The 17,506-nt window shown below is 37.1% G+C and overlaps 1 protein-coding gene and 1 non-coding gene across 3 annotated transcripts in view; one reads left to right on the top strand and one right to left on the bottom strand.

Annotated features, from left to right (window-relative positions):
* Positions 1 to 145: 145 nt before the first annotated feature.
* PDHX (pyruvate dehydrogenase complex component X) overlaps positions 146 to 17,506 on the top strand; it is a 53,780-nt gene continuing 36,419 nt past the window's right edge. For both annotated transcript variants that reach the window (XM_085312150.1, XM_085312151.1), the window contains exons 1-3: positions 146 to 317; positions 6,591 to 6,674; positions 11,535 to 11,635. In XM_085312150.1, coding sequence (XP_085168276.1) covers positions 161 to 317; positions 6,591 to 6,674; positions 11,535 to 11,635 — 342 coding nt within the window. In that variant the 5' untranslated portion in view covers positions 146 to 160. The remainder of the gene's footprint in view (positions 318 to 6,590; positions 6,675 to 11,534; positions 11,636 to 17,506) is intronic.
* On the bottom strand, positions 5,907 to 5,976 carry TRNAI-AAU (transfer RNA isoleucine (anticodon AAU)). The gene has a single exon. It is a non-coding gene; the product is annotated as a tRNA-Ile (tRNA).

The raw sequence follows: 17,506 nt of genomic DNA, 5'->3' as shown, positions 1-17,506 counted from the left end.
GGCGGCGGCCGACGGGGCGGGATGGAGAGGGTCCCGGCGTTTCGGCTCCGGGGGGCGGCGGCCCGCCCTGTGGCAGCGGCCCGCAGCGGCGCGGCCGGGGCTTTCCGCTCAGGCAGCGCGCGGGGCAGCCCCGGCGGGGCGGGCGGCGAAGGGAGGCAAGATGGCGGCCTCCCTGTGGCTGAGCGGCGGCGGCGGCAGGGCGGTAGCGCGGCTGCTGCTGCTGCTGGGCGGGCGGGCGGCGGCGGCCCTGGGCGCTGGCGCCTCTCGCCCAGCTCGGGGAGGCTGGAGGCTGCTGCACGGCACCGACGAGCTGCGGGGTGAGTGCTTGGGCCGGGCCCGCGCCGTTGGCCTGCTGCGGGCGTGAGGGGAGCGCGGCGGCGCCAAGGGGGCAGGGGGTGTTAGCGGGCGGCTGTAGGGCGGCACGGCCGAGCGGGCTGGTGGTGCAGGGACCGGGGCGGGGGGACGAGCAGCAACGTCCTGCTGGAAAACGGCAGTTGGGAGGGGGTAGCTCGGCAGGGGGCTGCTCGGCCCCTCTCCGGAGGTGCAGAACGCACGGGCGTTTGGGTGAGTTGCTGGTAAGTGTTCTTCCTGCTTTTGAWGGAAAAAAAAAAGTCTGTTTAGTTCTGTACAGCTCTCAAATTGCTTTTTTAGTGTCTTGCGGTCTTTACCGAGCTGTATTCTCACCCTCTCTTCTGTGTCCTTCCTCACCCGCATCCCAAAGGGTGAAGTTGAATGTGGAAGTCTCCAAGGAAGACAGAACGTTCCACGCGTGCTAAGCGGTCACATTCGCGTTTAACACTGAAATGCTCTTCTCCTTCATTTTCAAAGAAGGCTTCTTGAGTCCAAGACCACATGAAGGCTGCCGCAGTCTGGTTCTCTGTTACTTTGGTGGCCCAGTTTAAAGGACACCACCTTTGTRATCTGCTGGGAATAATTCACTTATTGCCAAAGCTAGGTTTGTTTTCACTTTCTACAGAGTGCGAGGTTAGGTATTATTTTAAATAATTTATTTCCTGATTCACTTAGCAGCCCAGATGAATCTTTCCTTATAACATCTAACAACAGGATTAACGATCATAGCAGCTAGTCTTAAAAAAAAAAATAGAAAAAACAAATACTATGTTCTCCACTCTAAATGATGTGGTACTACATATCATGAAAAAAGGATGGCTTAATGTAATAGAAGAAAATAAAATACAGGAAATGATTAATTTAAAAGAAATAATAACTCAGTAATTTTGAAAGGAAGCATGCAAACAAACAAAAAGCAGAAAGCARGTCAAATTACTAGGAGGAATAAAGTTGAAAAGGTAACAGCATAAAACAATGTAATTCTTGTCTGACAGATACAGCAAAGAAATATTTTGTAAATAAATCAGTACAAGAAAGAATGATTAGCTTGTTAGACAATGGAAGGTACCAAAGACTGACACCTGTATTGCTGCTGCTTTTTTAATTAAACTGTCACAAAAAGGTTACACAGGTGCCCAGAGCTATTGGTAAGCGCTAGACTAGGTGAAGGAAAAAGGTTATTTGGATGAGTTAGATGTAATTTAGATATGTGAATATTGTATCATATTAATTGAGAAATTGTGGAAGATAATGAAAGCTGCTTTGTTCTTTCCCACTATTTTGCTCATATTAAAAAAAAAAAAAAAAAAAAAAAAAAAAGAAGAAATCACATGTAAGTCTCCTCCAGTAAAGAGAAAAGTCTTTTCAGAGACCACAGTTAACCAGTGAACCAGATTTGTAAGCACTGACAAGGCCAATCAGAACCTTGTTTTATTAAACCAGTCTGATATCCTTTTGTACTGGGGTAGAGTATTGTCTATATGGGAGAGATTCAATTGGTGTTTTAGATTCATTTATTATGAGGTTTTGGCATTRTCTTATACATTCTTCTCATAAACAAGCTCTGGCCTCAAGGGGTCTCTRTAGGGCTACTCGAACTGGTTGGGAAAGCAAGAGGTAATTACAGTTTGCTGTCAAAGAGGAAAGCTGTATCGCATGAGGTTTTTCGGGGACCTCATGTCTGGAGTTGGATTTTAATTGCTGTTTTGTTAAAAACCTAGATAATGGAATTAATACCTCCCTTTCTTTTGAGATGCATTTGAGATGGGAGAGATTGCAATTGTCTTTTGAGGACAGGATTAGACTTCAAACTGATCATAGCAAATTAGGTAAAACAGCTTGAAAGAAGTAGTGTGCAAAGCATAAGAACAAATGCCTGATACAGGATGAGACATGGCAGTCATGATGTTGTGAAGGAGATCTGGGTTTTACAGTGGACTGTAAATTAAACACGAGTCTGTATCATTATCATGCTGCAAAAATTATACTGGGTTGGAAGAGCTAGGAGTGTTATGTGGAGGATGTGTGTTAATCCTCCTTCCACTCTCCTTTGCACTCATAATGCCTCAACTGAAGTTTTGCTTTTGTTTTGAATACTGTTTGGGAAGGATCCTAGAAGGATATGGGCTACTARAAGAGAATTCAGACAGAGGAGTGAGAATTATGTGGGGTCTAGAAAATGTCATCAGCAAGGACAAACTGAAGAAATTGGAGTATAGAGGGTAAGAAAGATTGGTGGGAGAGTAGGTCTTCAAGTGTATAAAATATTCTGTTGTGCATAAAGCCAAGAAAGAAAGGATACTGATGACTGGGGACAGATGAGTACTTTCTTAATTGGAAGTACAGTTAAGCACCTAAGTAGAAAGAGACTGTCCAAATTAAGGKTTTTTTTTTCAGTGCTTGTAGATTCCACCACTTCTCTATCATCTTTTGTTCTACCAGTGATGCTTCARGTAGCTGGAGAAAGATGCAGAGGCTTTATTTCATGTATTTTTTGCTTGTTTGTTTTAARTAGAGAAAATGAGTTTAAATTTATTCATTGCATGCTTAGCAGAACACCGTAGTCAACCTATGGAGTCAGTGCAACATCCTTTCAGGGTACCATTTTCTATTCCAATGAGTTTATTGTTAGAGAATTACTAGGCAGATCATCTCCTTTCCTTGCATATTTTCCTTTTAGAGAAATATGTGAAGAATTTTTGATATAGTTCAGATGAAATTACCAGTGTTACCAGGAACATTGTTTGGATAAATTTCTAAACAYGAAAATGAGTAATACTGAACTGACAAGTGTTTGTGTCGCAGAAAGATCATTTTGTGAATGATTTGGAAAAGGAGAATTAACCTTGGAGTAGAAGGCTGAAACAAATACATGTGTATTTCATGATAGAAAGTCTTCTGGAAACATGAACTATGCATTCATCAGGCTCATTTCCACAGTTCATATGTTTTGGGGGGCATGATTGTGTTGATCTCCTGGAGACTATGGGGAATAAATAATTCTTCTTTCTGATCTCACATGATTTTTAAGTTGGCAAGATCATTAATGGCTGCTGAGATTATTAGATCTTTGCTGTAATGTTTCCTGTTTGCATTAAAAGAAATGTATTGTGTCCAGGAAGAATGGAAAAACTATACAGTTTCTTTAATTTTACATCACCTCTTAAATATTTATTACTAAATGCTTATTTATTCTTTCATAGGTGCTATAATATTTATTCTTTCATAACCCTGTAGCAATAAGATAGACATGGTTAAGATTTATGGGATGTATTAACATTAATTAATTACAGAACAAGGGTGCACTTTTTAAATTCCCTTAAATCATTGTATATTGATTGACGTTCCATTTCTATGTTTGTTTTCTCTGAGATCTTAACTGTGACAAGTCTTAGGACTTRGATCAGTATTATATGGAAGTAAGGGTAAGAAGTATTCTCACTCTGGGTACTATGTTCTTTTCAGCTCAAASATTTTCTTGTTTACTTTCTTACACTTTCTTCCAGATAATGAGAATTTTGTGCATAACTTTAAAGCAGTTATTGCTTGCTTTAAGCAATACAGCAACAGGGAGAAATACATTGTTGCTTACTGTTAAATTGGCAATAAGCTTTAACACTGCTAACTGGATCTTTTGAAAAGGGGATATGAAGCAGAATTGATTCTTGTCTTTGTATGAAACATACTCCTTTTTTTCTTTTTCTTTTTCTTTTTCTTTTTTTTTTCCTTTTTTCTTTTTTAAATCAAGTGCTATGCTCTAATTCAGTATGGATTTGGATATAACAGGGCCTAAAGATATGTCCAGGACCTGACACCTGGTCAGGTGCTGGAAAGTTAACCTTGCAACATGGTGCCTAAAGAGCTGAATTTGTAGCCTTGTAAGTGACTTCTAYAGTTTAGAAAGCTGATATCTCTTGTATGCCAAGCTGTATGTCAGAGTACTCTGGTATACTGGGTCAAGTGACAGGAGGCAGTGAGCTACAGCACAGCCRAGGAATGTGCTGTCTCATGAGCCCTGTACTCAAAGAAATCCCGTATACGTGGCACTCAACCTGCTGGTGWGCAGTGCTGCGACTTCTCTCTTGTTGTGTGGGTTTGCTGAAGAGATGCAGATGGTTGGCAGACTGCAGTGATGGGCTGGCCAGCTGTGTCTGGTAGAGGGTGTTGCAAAGCAGGAGAGGCTGTGGGTTTGTATTGCTTAAATATACTGGACTTTGACAAGCTGAACAAAAAGATCTGCGAAGAAAAGGTTGAGAATCAATCTGGTCCCTGTATATGAGCACTTTGTGACAGAAAAGAGCTCTGTAAAATGGGAAGTCTTTTCACTCTTTTTAACAGAGATGCAAGATCTGGTCACTGAAATTTGAAATTAGGCTATATCAGTCTGCAAATTAAATGTGGTTTTTTAGTTGAAAGGGTAGATAGACTTTAAAACARTTTACCTGTGGAGGAATTGAGTCACCAGGGTCTGGACTATCGATGATGAAGGGTTTTATTATTAATTTAACAAATACATTTTATCATCTGGGACAAATTCCACAGCTTGGGGCAAAGAGGAGGAGGAAGATGTAGTGTTTGTGGTGGATTTTGAGAAGACACACAGTATTATTGGTTGTGGAATTCAGAACTCTGAACTGCCACTTCTTTCCTGAGTTCCTGATCTTTGGATAAATAGGATTACATGATTTGCCTTGGCATGTTCTTAACACTTCAGTTCAGCCTTAAGACAGTGATCACAATTAAGATATCAGTATCTAACCTTTCTTAAGAGTCAGAAAAGATTCTAACAGCTGGCTAAATATGTTCGCTATTTTTCTCCCTCTCTGTCCCACACGCATGTACCCATGACTAGAAGACTGGGGATGGATAAGTGCTCTGAGACAGAACAGAGGATGCCTGGCTGGTACTTTACTTGTATGTGCAAAATCATACTTCTGGTATACTGCATAACTAGGAAGAAAAATTCTGGTAAATGGTCAGGAATCTATCCTCTGTAACACATCACTGTTCATCAGCAGGGAACTTCAAACTGCCTTTTACCCAATTTCTTGTGATTGCAGCAGCGCTGACCTCTCTTGAGGACTGAGATGTATCTGTGCGTTTGTTTTTTCCTTTGGGCTTGCATAGATTGAACAAGTCTTGTACGCACACTGTGAACTCCCTTTCCTACTAACTTGTCTATGAACCTTGTCTCGTTCATSTACATGTATTGGAGTGTTTGAGGGACTGCAGCACACCATTTTACCCAAGGTTTTGCTTAAAGAGAATATGGCAGAAGCAGAACAAAGCATATGTAGGGCCACATGTGGAAGCCCAAGAAAATGGAAATGTGGTTTGGCTTGGTACTTATCTCTGATGCACAAGACACTCTGGGCCTTATAATTTTCCAGTGGTAGATACTGATGGTGTTAGCTGGCTCAGAAATCTGTGGCATTTCTGTGGAGAGAGGAAAAACACCAAAGCATTTTGTTAGCTGCTGGTCTTTTCATAGAATCATAGAATTGGTAAGGTTGGAAGGGACCTCTGGAGATCATCTAGTCCAACCCTCAAGTGAGTGGCCCATATGGGATTCGAACCCATGATCTTGGCGTTATTAGCACCATGCTCTAACCAGCTGAGCTAATCTAAGGGCATTCCCCCACCTTCAGCTGCTTTTTTGTTCTYCGTACTACTGCTTGCTTGCAGCTTGAACTTCAAACAAATTATTGATTTTTCTTCTTTTTGTTTTTTTTCCTCCCCTCTCCCTGTTTGTATTTCTGTTGGAGAAAGATTCTCTAGCCTTGTTTTAGGTGARATTGAGCTGAAGATAACTTGAAATACTAGTTCGTATTATTTTTAATAATGTACTAAGACTGAATCTTAGGGAAAGTTTTAATTAAAAACTAATTGAATCAAAGCTGAGGGAACATGAGTATCTGAAGCCCCCACATTTATATTGTATTTTTATTTAAGTTGGAGTTCAATTTGCCTAGGAATTATGTATTATAAGTGCATATTCAAGTTAACCCTTTTTCTCTGAAGAACAGATGGGATTTGTACTTTGTGCCTTGTTTTCCTCAGTGCTCTTCTAAATTTCGTTTACAGTGTATGTTTGTGTGTAACCTTTAGAAAAAATGAGCATCTTCAGCTGTCTTTTAGACTCGTGCACTGCTTATGTCTTATTCCAGTTAAGCAATTAACTGAGAAAAAAATACACTGGAAAAGTAACTAATTTAGATAACCATGTGGTTTTTTTACAGGTACACCTGCTATTAAAGTTTTCATGCCTGCACTTTCTCCTACAATGGAAGAAGGAAACATTGTGAAATGGTTGAAAAAGGAAGGTGAGACATCATTTTCTGTTGCCATAGTTGCTGTGTTTTGCTAGCTTTTTCAAATTGGTCTGTAAGAAGAAGATCATTCTTTCAGGTTACATTCCTGTTTTGAAGCAGTAAGTTTGGTACATGAATGTTATCAACAGTACCCTGCTTTAAAATTGTTGATCCTTTAAACATTCTTCCTTGTACTATGTTCTAGAGGGTTGCAATGATCATATTTTGAAAATTCTCCTCCAGAATATTACATAGGGTTGACACTGGAAAATCAGCCGTCAGTCTGCTTTTTCCCCCTATCTGCTGTCTCTCCCAGTCTTGTCATGGTGCTCAGTGATTTTGCCAGAGAGCCTTTGATGTTGGGGAGGCTTTCTCTTTTGTTATTCCAAAGCATTAGAAAGACATAGTATTTCTATAGTTGTTATTTAACAACTATAAAACAAGCAAGCAAGTTATTACTTGCTTCTTAATATAAACTATAGTCTACTCTTAAAGCTGGCAGTAAACCTTAAATTTGTTTCATAGCCCCATTTCTACTCTTAAAGCTGGCAGTAAACCTTAAATTTGTTTCATAGCCCCATTTCCAAATAGGAGAGGAGAGGCCTGTTTTCACACACACACACACACACACACACAMAMAAAAAAAAAAAAAACCCTCCTGATCTAATTAATTTTCATGAAGGGATATTTTGAAACCTCAGTTATCTTCATCTGTCTGTACTTTGACAACTGAAAAATTTCTGTTAAACTGATTTCTGTTAAAATATTTTGGAGCAGCTAAATAGTCTCAGCAGTACTTTTTGTGTTCATATGGGTTGTATGTAAATGAAGGACAATCTCTAGAAGATTCAGCACTCCCTGTTCTGTTAAGAGAACTTTATCCCTCTCCCCTTWGTCCTATTTGGTTTAAAATTATGGCTGGATTTTGACTTTAGTAATGGATTGTGGGGGGAAAATGGAAATTGTAATGGTGGCAGTTAGTATGGGATGCATTGCAGAGTTTTAGATGACTGTTATAGTGTATCTTGTTTTCCACATTTTTAGCTTTAATACAGAGAGCTAAACACACCTTGAGGAAAGAAAATGTCTTGAAGCCTGTTAACTTTGATAGACACAATTTGAGAACCTGAATGTGTTTATTAGCTTTTCTTCCTGAATAAGTCTTTTCTTTCTTTTGGCATACCCTGCAAATGTTGGTATGGCCTCTGTCACCATATTATCAGAGTACTTTGCTTGTGTGTGTGTTAAATATGTTGCTGGTGATGGAAAGACTTTATACCTCAAAAGTCCTCTCATAATGGACATGAGATTTTGCTTCTAAAACTTTTGCTAAGAATTTCTGAAGAACTAGCTAGGAAAAATACAGCAGTGTCCATCTGAAGCTGCAGTTAGTTAAAGTAACAAGTCCAAGCTTATGCAGAGAGGAAGGAACGACCAGAAGTCATTTTTCTATTCATTAGACATTACTAGTCTATCCATTAAACATATAAAAAATTCAGTTTTTGTTTTTAAAGTAAATATAATGTTTAAAGTCACAAAAGAAAATAAAGAAGGCAGCATTGTAGCAGTGGAAATCAATTACAGTTTGCTCCACAGCACAAACAAATTAAGTTTTCCTCATTAAAATATCTTAAGACACAGTGGCTGTACAGTGATTCTTCTTACTCTTCTTCTCCCTACCCCAACCCAAAAGAAAAAAAATGCMTTTTAATTAAAAACGTATCTTACTGACAGTTGGACTTTAATATAAATCATTTTAGGATTTTCATTGCTCTACTTTCTATTTAGAAACAAGACCAAAAGTGAATATAGATCATCGTCATCTTTGGCACATCTATGATGATAATTAGTTCCCATGAACATTCTTTTCTCTGTCAATCTGGAATTAATATAATGACAACATAAGAAAATGGCAACAAAAATTTTGAAGAAGAAAGCAGTGATCTAATGCTTCTGCTCTTTCTGCAGAGCAGAACTGTGACATCCTTCAATGAGCTGATGTTAGTGGCATTAGTGAATATAAATGTTTGATAATCTTATGAGAAAACAAGTACTTCAGAGTAATAGAAGAAAGCTGATGGTTGTGTATGACCAGCAGGGGCCAGTAGAATACTACTTTGGTCATTTTTTTCCTGCTCTTTGTGTAAATATCAAATATTTTCATTTTATAGTTTCTTAGGACAGACAGATGATTTCACTACAGCAGAAGGAAAAACACTGCCTTTAATTGACAGCTTTACTATTTTCCTCTCGTTGTTAATGCTGCTTCATGTCAATTCCTCTGGGTAATAAAGACCATTGCTTAAAAATAAAACTGTGCTTCTAAAAACTTCTGTTTATTATGCGTGAATTTGATGTTGATGAAAGATGATAGATTGACAGCCCTGGAGACTAAAGTCTTGTTATTGTGGGCAGAAAACAGAATAAGCGACATTACTAGCTGTTTCCTCATAYAGTGTAACTTGGCCCTCTTCTGAGACATCACCTCCAGGGACTTGAGTCTCTATACTCAGTCAGCTTTCATTTGGTTTGTGAAGAGTACATCAAGAAATGCAGTTTGTCTTGTGATTTGGATACTTGTCTGCTAGTAACTGGGTGGAGGCTATAGGCTGTTGAGTGCCAATTGGATGTGGTCCCTTGGGGGAAACTCTGCTTTAATGAAGATCCTAATCGTTCAATCTAGCTGTAAGAAATTAATCACAGTGTGCACATGTACACGCACACACATTTGTGCACAGGATTTTTAGTGTTTTATATGTAGTCGTTCACAGCTGCCATCCAGGCAGATCCTGGATGCGGCAAACCTCTGTTCTTTCTATTGGGAAATCTGATCTGTAATTGATGTGCAAATGGGCATCAGGAGATACCACAGATTTCGGGGTCTCTACTGAGAAAACTATGGTTCTTTCTATTGCGGTTAGGCACTGAAACACACATCAAATTTTTTGATTTATTTTTTTTTGAAGGCCACTGTGAAATAGTTGTCTTAAAACTGTATTTGATCAATTTCCTTCCCAATGTATGGCCACTTCGTGCTCCTGCAATAAGGTGGAGGAAAAAGTGGTGTGTCCAGTCTCCTGAAGACTACTACTTTTCTTCCYTGTGCAAGGGAATCCTTAGAAGTCGGTAAACAGCCTGATGCACCCAAGTTAAGGAGGTACATTGCAGGGAATGAATGCATGAATGAAGGTATTTGCTTTGGCTAACTTACGCTATTGGAGTTAGTACTGGATGTTACGTTTAGCACTGAGACTGCTTTGAGTGGTGCAAAACATTTACATGCTGATTGCAGGCTGAGAGAAACAGTAACTGAGATGTGGAGTTAAACTCCTTTATGTTTGCCTATCATAGWTCTATAAGTTACAGAATTTGTACAATTTGATTTCTTGTTATCTATGAAATACTTGCCTAGTGGTCTGATGTACAGGCCACTTTAATTGTCTAGTGGAATCAAACCACTGATCTAAACCCTGAAATTCTGACTTTTCTTTCGTAAATTGTTTATAATGTAATTATTGTGAAGTGCAGTATGGCAATTAGGTTATTACATTAAATAATCAAATGTTTGTGTCCTCCCTTGCCAAGTTACAGAATAGGAACATTTTTGACTTCTAAAATTACACATTATATAATTGACTGAGGTTTGAAGGTTTTCATTGTTTACCACTGCAGAGGTCACATGAATCATATAATGCTCTTTTTTTGTTTTTTGTTGCTTCATTTCCATTCAGGTAGTCCTAAACCAAGAAATGATAAAAAGAGATGAGTTTATTTCATTTAGCTAAATATAGGTTGTAACATGTAAACCTGTAAAAAAACAGTTTTTCCTGATGCTTAAGCACTGCAGACAATGACAGGAAGAATTAAATGAAATGCTTAAATAGTTAATACTGTTGCAGCGTTTATGATGATGGGGGATTATTAAAATCGTTCTTTATATTAAAAATACATTCATGTAATAGATCTGTACTTATTGTCTTTCTTTTTTAGTACTCTGAAAGTGTATCTTATTTTGTTGGAGACCAAGACATTCAACAAGGTCAAGGTTTTCCTGTGTAGTTTTGATTTAATGTTGACTGTCTAGTCAGTACTCATATACTAAAAGAATCCAGACTCATGGCATTTTTGTCATACACCAACTGATAGATACATTCATCAAAAGCAGAGGAAAAGTATACTTCAAAACAATTCTACTTACAGATTTTTGTAATACAGAAAAGCTACATCTAACATTTAAGCATATTTTTATTACACAAAATTTATGCTTTTTTAAAAAATGAGCTTTCTCTGACGATGTAAGAGGCTTAGGAAGCAAGCCTCTAGGGCTTGCTATTTGAAGTGATTCAATTTCTTGAGATTTTTATTTGTATATATTTAATAGTGTGCATACAAATTAGAGAACTGTTAACTGTGTCAATCTGTGGAGAACCAAAATAATATTTAGTAACATTTTGTTGCATRTGACCAGTATCTTAGAAATCATAGCTTTAAATAGCTTGCTGTGATTTATGGCTAGCAATGAATATGGAAGGCTGAGGGTTATATTCTTGGTTCTGCTAGTGATTTGTCATCTTGTGCAAATCAATTTCATTGTGTGTGTTTKCTTCCTCTTGGAAAACCTACTTTAAATGTGGCCATTTGAAATTTAATGAATTATGTCAGTGTTCTGTTGTTGCAGTCTTTATCTCTGAATCTTGGTGTTTTTATTTGAAAATGAAAAAGACAATATAAATTTATGATTTTTTTTCTGGATATCTACTACCTGGGGAATGTATTAAGAATGTAAAGTGTTGATGTTATATGGTTAAATGTCTCTCTTCTATAATTAAGTAGATCCAAAAGGAAGTTTAAACTAAGTTTTGTGTTTTGCAGGTGAAACGGTGAATGTTGGAGATGCTTTGTGTGAAATTGAAACGGACAAAGCAGTGGTTACCATGGAATCAAGTGATGATGGAATTTTGGCTAAAATACTGGTAGGAATTTTTTGTTTCTGAGCAGGATGATGTAATTTGTCTTGATTATGTCATTTAGCGTATCAGCTCAAAAGTAGTTAACTTTCCTTCTTTTCAGCTTTCAAAATAATGCACCTACTTGCAATCTTAATGAAAAATAATTCCTATGTTTATATCAGTACAAGTATTGGACTACTAMATTTTTAAATTAGATACATTTAATAGATTTTCAGTTAGTAGGACTGAGTTACATTATTTTGTGTTGTTCCTTATGAGTTTTGCACCTGAAATAGTGCAGTTTATTACAACTCTTGCTTTGAGTTAGAGAAAAACAAGTTACAATCAATTGATTGTAGTATGGAATATTGGATTGTACTTTACCCAGGATGTGTGGTTTTCCATGATGGATTCTCTTGTGCCAGCCATTGTTGAAGCGCTAATGTCATACCAGCGGGACTGATGCAGGTGGCAATTCTTGAATTTCCTATATTTTTAAAAATTACATTGAAGAGGTTTATTATAAGGAATTACAACCGGAATCAATATGAAGTTTTCTCAATATTATTTTGCAGTGCATGTGAATTTGTGTATGTGGATATGTAAAAAGGTGAAGGAGGCAATAGTATATGGATGAATGGAAGCAGTAACAACCGGACTGCATAGATCAGGATGAATGACAATTCTAGCCCTGCATTGCTTAAGGTTTGCTTTTTAGTCCTATGTAAYGAGGCAATATCTTTTAAGTACTGTATGGTAAAATTCTTCAAATGGGCTTTATTGGGTTTTTTTGTTTGTTTATTTGTTTTTGCAAGAGCTCTGACTGCAGAGCAGTAGTAGTGCTTCTTATCCCATGTGGACAGCTTAAAGTTAGTTTTGAAATTGATGATAGAGACAGACTTGCAGAGTGTTAAGTGGTTTAGAGAGTGTTCACRCAAACTATTCTGATGGAAGATTGATGATTGAGATAGCGGGCAGTATCATACAGCTGCAGTATAGAACATCTGCCACTAACAGCTGTCTGGATATTGCCTTGGCAGTCTGAAAACAGTAGATAGTTCCTGTAATGTAATACATTTAAAATGAACTTTTCAAGAATTCTATCTGGTGTTTGACAGATCCTCCAACTCACAAGAGTGAGTCTTTCCTATTCTTGATTCCTTTCTCAGCTCCCTGGTTTCTATGCAGAATTTCCAAATAGCTTCTCTTACATAGTCTTGCCACTGGTTGATCTAGTAAAATTAAAAAGGCATAAATGTGGAAAATATCTCTTCCTGGGGAAGACAGAAACTCTTAATGTAATCTGACAATCGAGTAATTAAATCAGTATTGTTTATGGGCGGGGCAGAGATTGGTCTTGCTGCCCCTCTGTAGACAAGTTACTGAAGTCTGTGTCAGTTTGTTTCTCTCAAAATGAGGATTACTAGGTTTTATCTGTGTTTGGTTGGAGTTTTTTTAATTGTTTTCTTGCTTTCAGAGTCTTGACATTTCATTACTAAAATAGATTCACCTGGTAATAATCACTTTAGAGTGGTAACCTCTCTTGTGGATGGTGGTGGCAAGATGCAGGGATGCATGTGATAATACTGATGACTTTTTTAATTAAACAAAAGAACCTATATTTGCAGTTGCCTGCAATATTTGATCACTCATGATAAATGTACCACTATTAACATTCTGCTTGCTTTTTATATTCATATGATATTTCATATCATTTTTCTGTGATTCTGTGATATGTTGTTTCCATCTTTCACGTGCAAAGCTTAAGAAGATCATTTAATCTGTTATATATTGTAGTTCGCAGTATTAGTCAAATAGACCAGTGCATTAAAGGGTTTTGTTTTATTCTCTTTCATATTGAGTTAATTAGCATGCTTAAATAAGAAATAATGATAGGTAGTCTGTGTGGTCTCAACCACATTTCTATAGGCAGATCTAATTACCTTTGGCTGAGTCTGCACTGTGTAGTAATGAATATCTTCTTGAATCATTAGTATTTTTCAGTTGGGTAGCAGGTAACATAAACTTTGACTTTGAATTGTTAGCAATATCAGGAATCACTAACCAACAATTCCTAGCACATCAGGAAAGACAAAACAATTCTTAGAGCCATTTGAACAGCTTTGACAGCCTGTGCTTGTGCTTCTTGTAATATGGAAATTGTCCTTGTTGCAGAACAGTGGCATACAATTAAAAAGAATGTTAGTGAGTAGGTGGCGAGATGCATGCAGGCTTCTAAATGTTTTTTGTTGTTTTATAATTAGTTTGGGGATTATATTTTGCCTCACTGGAGCTTGAGCTCAAGAGTTATTTCAATATTTAAATAGTGTTCTTCCAATTGAGGCATTCTATTCATATGAGTGTTTTTGTAATTGCTATTGCCATTTTCCTAAGGTAAATGTCCTACTACGAGGAATTTACTGTAAGTGGGAATATGCATGTCTTGATTGAGTTTTCTCTTCTTCCCTGAGATCCTTTATGTTCTRTGGTGGAAACCTTTTTACCATTTATGATTAACATTTAAAAGAAATATGTTACCATTAAAATTCTACCAAATGATAGAAACTTTTTAGCCTTTTAATTTTACCATTATTTAAGAAAATATAAAMAGTAATATTCCTTATGCAAAACAAATAACCATTTAAATCTGTTTAAAGGGATATTAAGTCATAATCTGCATACCGTTGTTAGTTTTTTTTTCTTAAAATAGTTTTTCAGAAGCTGGTGATAATATAAAAATCTGATTTCAAAATGAAACATGATTCATTTTAGGCGATAAATTTTTTTTCTTCCTAACTTATGGAAGTCAAATATTAGATTATAAATATTTTGTAGAATACAATGCATCTGAAATGCAGGAAGAAAAAAAAATAAGATTTCCACTGTGTGGAACTCAAGAAAATACTGCAATTTTTGTCCTTGACACTTTACTTTTCAGATCTACAAATGGAGTTGAGGGGTTTACTCATTTAGCTTGCTGTACAAACCTGAGAAATAACAGAGAAGAGCAGAGTATGATCAAAAGGGGAAGCAGTGGGTAATTCTGAAGACAGAGTAGATAAAAAGGGATGAAATTTGGCAGTATAAGGTGCTGTGTCCAGGAGCTGTAGATGTGTAGGTTTGAAAACAAGTCATTACTATTGCAACTACCAGTACAGAAGAAAGCTCAAATTTAACTAKGCCATCTCCTGGCAGAGACTCCTTAGGTACAATGACACTATTTTATATTCACATTAAAAAAAAAATTACTATGGAATCATTTAGCATAGTTATTTATGTATTGAAAGAYTCTTAATGCATATTTGCATGGTATTCTTTTGCAAGATTCAAATAAATAAATAAAAATTTCAACCTCAAAAGAATTGTTTTTAAAGTCTCTTATACCTTTGGTTCTTTTCTGATTCTCCAGGTTCTCTCTACGATTTGTGTTGGAAGTATGGTTCTCTAAACTGGATTAAATATTCTAAAATCTCTTCAGCCCTTCAGTGTGTGAAACACTTCTTGGATAAATGTAATATATGCCAAGCTTCTCTTGCTCTTCCTTTTTACAATAGTGTCTACATTGATTCCTATTTAGTTTGTAATCCTGTGTAACCTTGGAGCCTTTTCTGCCAAAGAGATCTGTCTAGTTATTTTTCATTTTGTGTTTTGTGAATTTGATATTTTCTTCTTGACCGCAAAAGTGCTGCACTTTCCTTCTAGGAACTCTATCATACACTGTAGGGACCAATAACGAAAAGATCTATTATGAACTGTTAGAAACATATCAGCAAGAAGTAACAAAGGAAGAAATAACATCTCAAAGGTATCATGTTACCAGTGTGATATATTCATGATAAAAGTAAGTATAATTCTAGATTTACTTTTGTCAAGGTGTTGCTAGGAGAGATAGGAAACTGTTAATGCGGGTGTGCAAGGCATTGGTTAGATTTCATTTGGGTTCCTGTGAACTGTTCTGAATAGCTGCTATCACAAAGGATGAATTCACATAGGAAAGGTGCTGAGCAGAGTTAATTAGGAGTTGGCCAGGGCTTGGGGGAATCTTGAGCCTAGCAATGTAAATAAAGGATTTGATTGCACCCAGACCAGTGTGGGGGGAACTGCTTTCTAGGCAGTGCATGATAAGCATGTGGAAGGTGTGGTATGAGGAAATGCCTACAGGGATAGCAGCATGGATCCTTTCTTCTGAAATAATTTCTAATTCTAAAACAGTACAGTTGCTTGTTCATAACAATTTTAGTTTTTCTTCTTTTTCTTTTTTAAAAATCCTCTTGCAGTAAGTCTGTATCTTACAAATGGACATCTAAGGAAAGGAGAACTTGGATTACTTCAGTGAGGCCACAGAGGAGACTCACGCAGGCAGGGATTTGAATTCCTTTATTAATTTAAGATCAGTGGCTTAACCACAGTACCATCCATCCTTGGTTATCCATTTCTCAACATCTTACAAAGTGTGAAAACAATTTTCCTACTGAGGTACTAYCCTGAAGTTGAAAAATAATTATCCCAGTTCTCTGCTCCTTTTCTTAGGCTAGATCTGTGAAAGTTGGGTCCTGCTCTAAAACAATAGCTCARTTAAAATTATAGGAGATAACCTTCCCATATGATTGGTATCACCTAAACAGTGTTATCCTACTAACTGTCCTGCATTTATGAAGAACTGCTCTGAAAGAAAATGCTGTTGAAAGCAAACTGTAACGTGTCTTTCGGTCAGGTTGGCCTTTTTTAGGGAATATCTACACAAGAGGTGTGAATCACAGAAGTATATGTGGACGCATTGATATTAGTTGCAGTCTAGCTATATCAGAAAACATAGAATGGACATAAATGAGTAGGAATTCCTTGAGCAGTCAGCGTGCTGGACAGAATCCTTGCCTGCCTACAGCGAGACTTGTGTTTCTGCTGCTGTCACGAAAGAGTTGGATTGGTGTATTAGGTTGCTTATTTGTGCTACAGTTGCGTTTTGTTAGGACAGCATGTATTTATATGTTTATCCTTTGTAAAAAGGAGAGTGCTTTCCTCTGTGTTGGATACTTAGGAAGAGATGGTAAGGTTAGCATCTTCCTTTTTTGTGTGAACAAAGGAAACATTTGCAAAAGGAAAAAGTCAAAATAGGTGCTTTTGTGGAGAGGGGGATGTAAGCTGCAACACCTGTGAGGTGTCCTAGCCTATCAGAACCAGCATCTCTTAAGAAATTACCAGTTGAGTGTAATTTCTGCAAGATAATTTGCATTTTAAACRGTAACTTGCATAGATGAGTAAAAACTCTTCACTCTTTTAACTTACGTTGCTTAATAGTAACTTTACCCAGCTGTACTTTTGGGGAGGTTTTTTTGTTTATTTTATTTATTTATTTGTTTATTTTTCTGGCACCATAACGAAATAGACATTGAAACTCCTGAGCTTTTGTGTTCAGCTGTGGGGCAACTCATCTAACAAATTCAGAGTGTATTTTTTTACTGCAGGGAAAATTTCACATCAGACAAATTTTCAAATCCATTTTTAGTCCTCATATCATTATTTAAGTAACTGTTAGGTGAGTGATACTTTTGCTATCTTTAATTCTGTTAATTTTGGAATATTTCTGAAACTTACTTTGCACCTAGCCTCAGCCTCAGTAGAAAAGTATATAATCGCTTACATATGTGAAGTTCCTATTCTGCCTTTATGGATGCTATTTTGTTAGACTTGTTAGAATGATTCCCTGAGAGATGTTAAGAAAACAGTAGTAGATGCCGGTATTGATGTTCCAAATGTCTTTAGCAGTGTTTCCTAATAACTAGTGGTAGGATTAGTATTTCAGAAGTTGTATTTTTCCTGTTTCCTCTTATATATTCTAAATGTATTCCAAAATTTCCTTGCATGTATTTTGCTGTTGTGGTGCTACTTTTTTTT

Source organism: Rhea americana, unplaced genomic scaffold (genome assembly GCF_003343005.1).
Source record: "Rhea americana isolate MKP2758 unplaced genomic scaffold, rheAme1 scaffold_359, whole genome shotgun sequence".
Classification (NCBI taxonomy): Eukaryota; Metazoa; Chordata; class Aves; order Rheiformes; family Rheidae; genus Rhea; species Rhea americana.
Note: the sequence above shows the minus strand (reverse complement) of the source record. Positions and strands in the feature narration are given on the sequence as shown.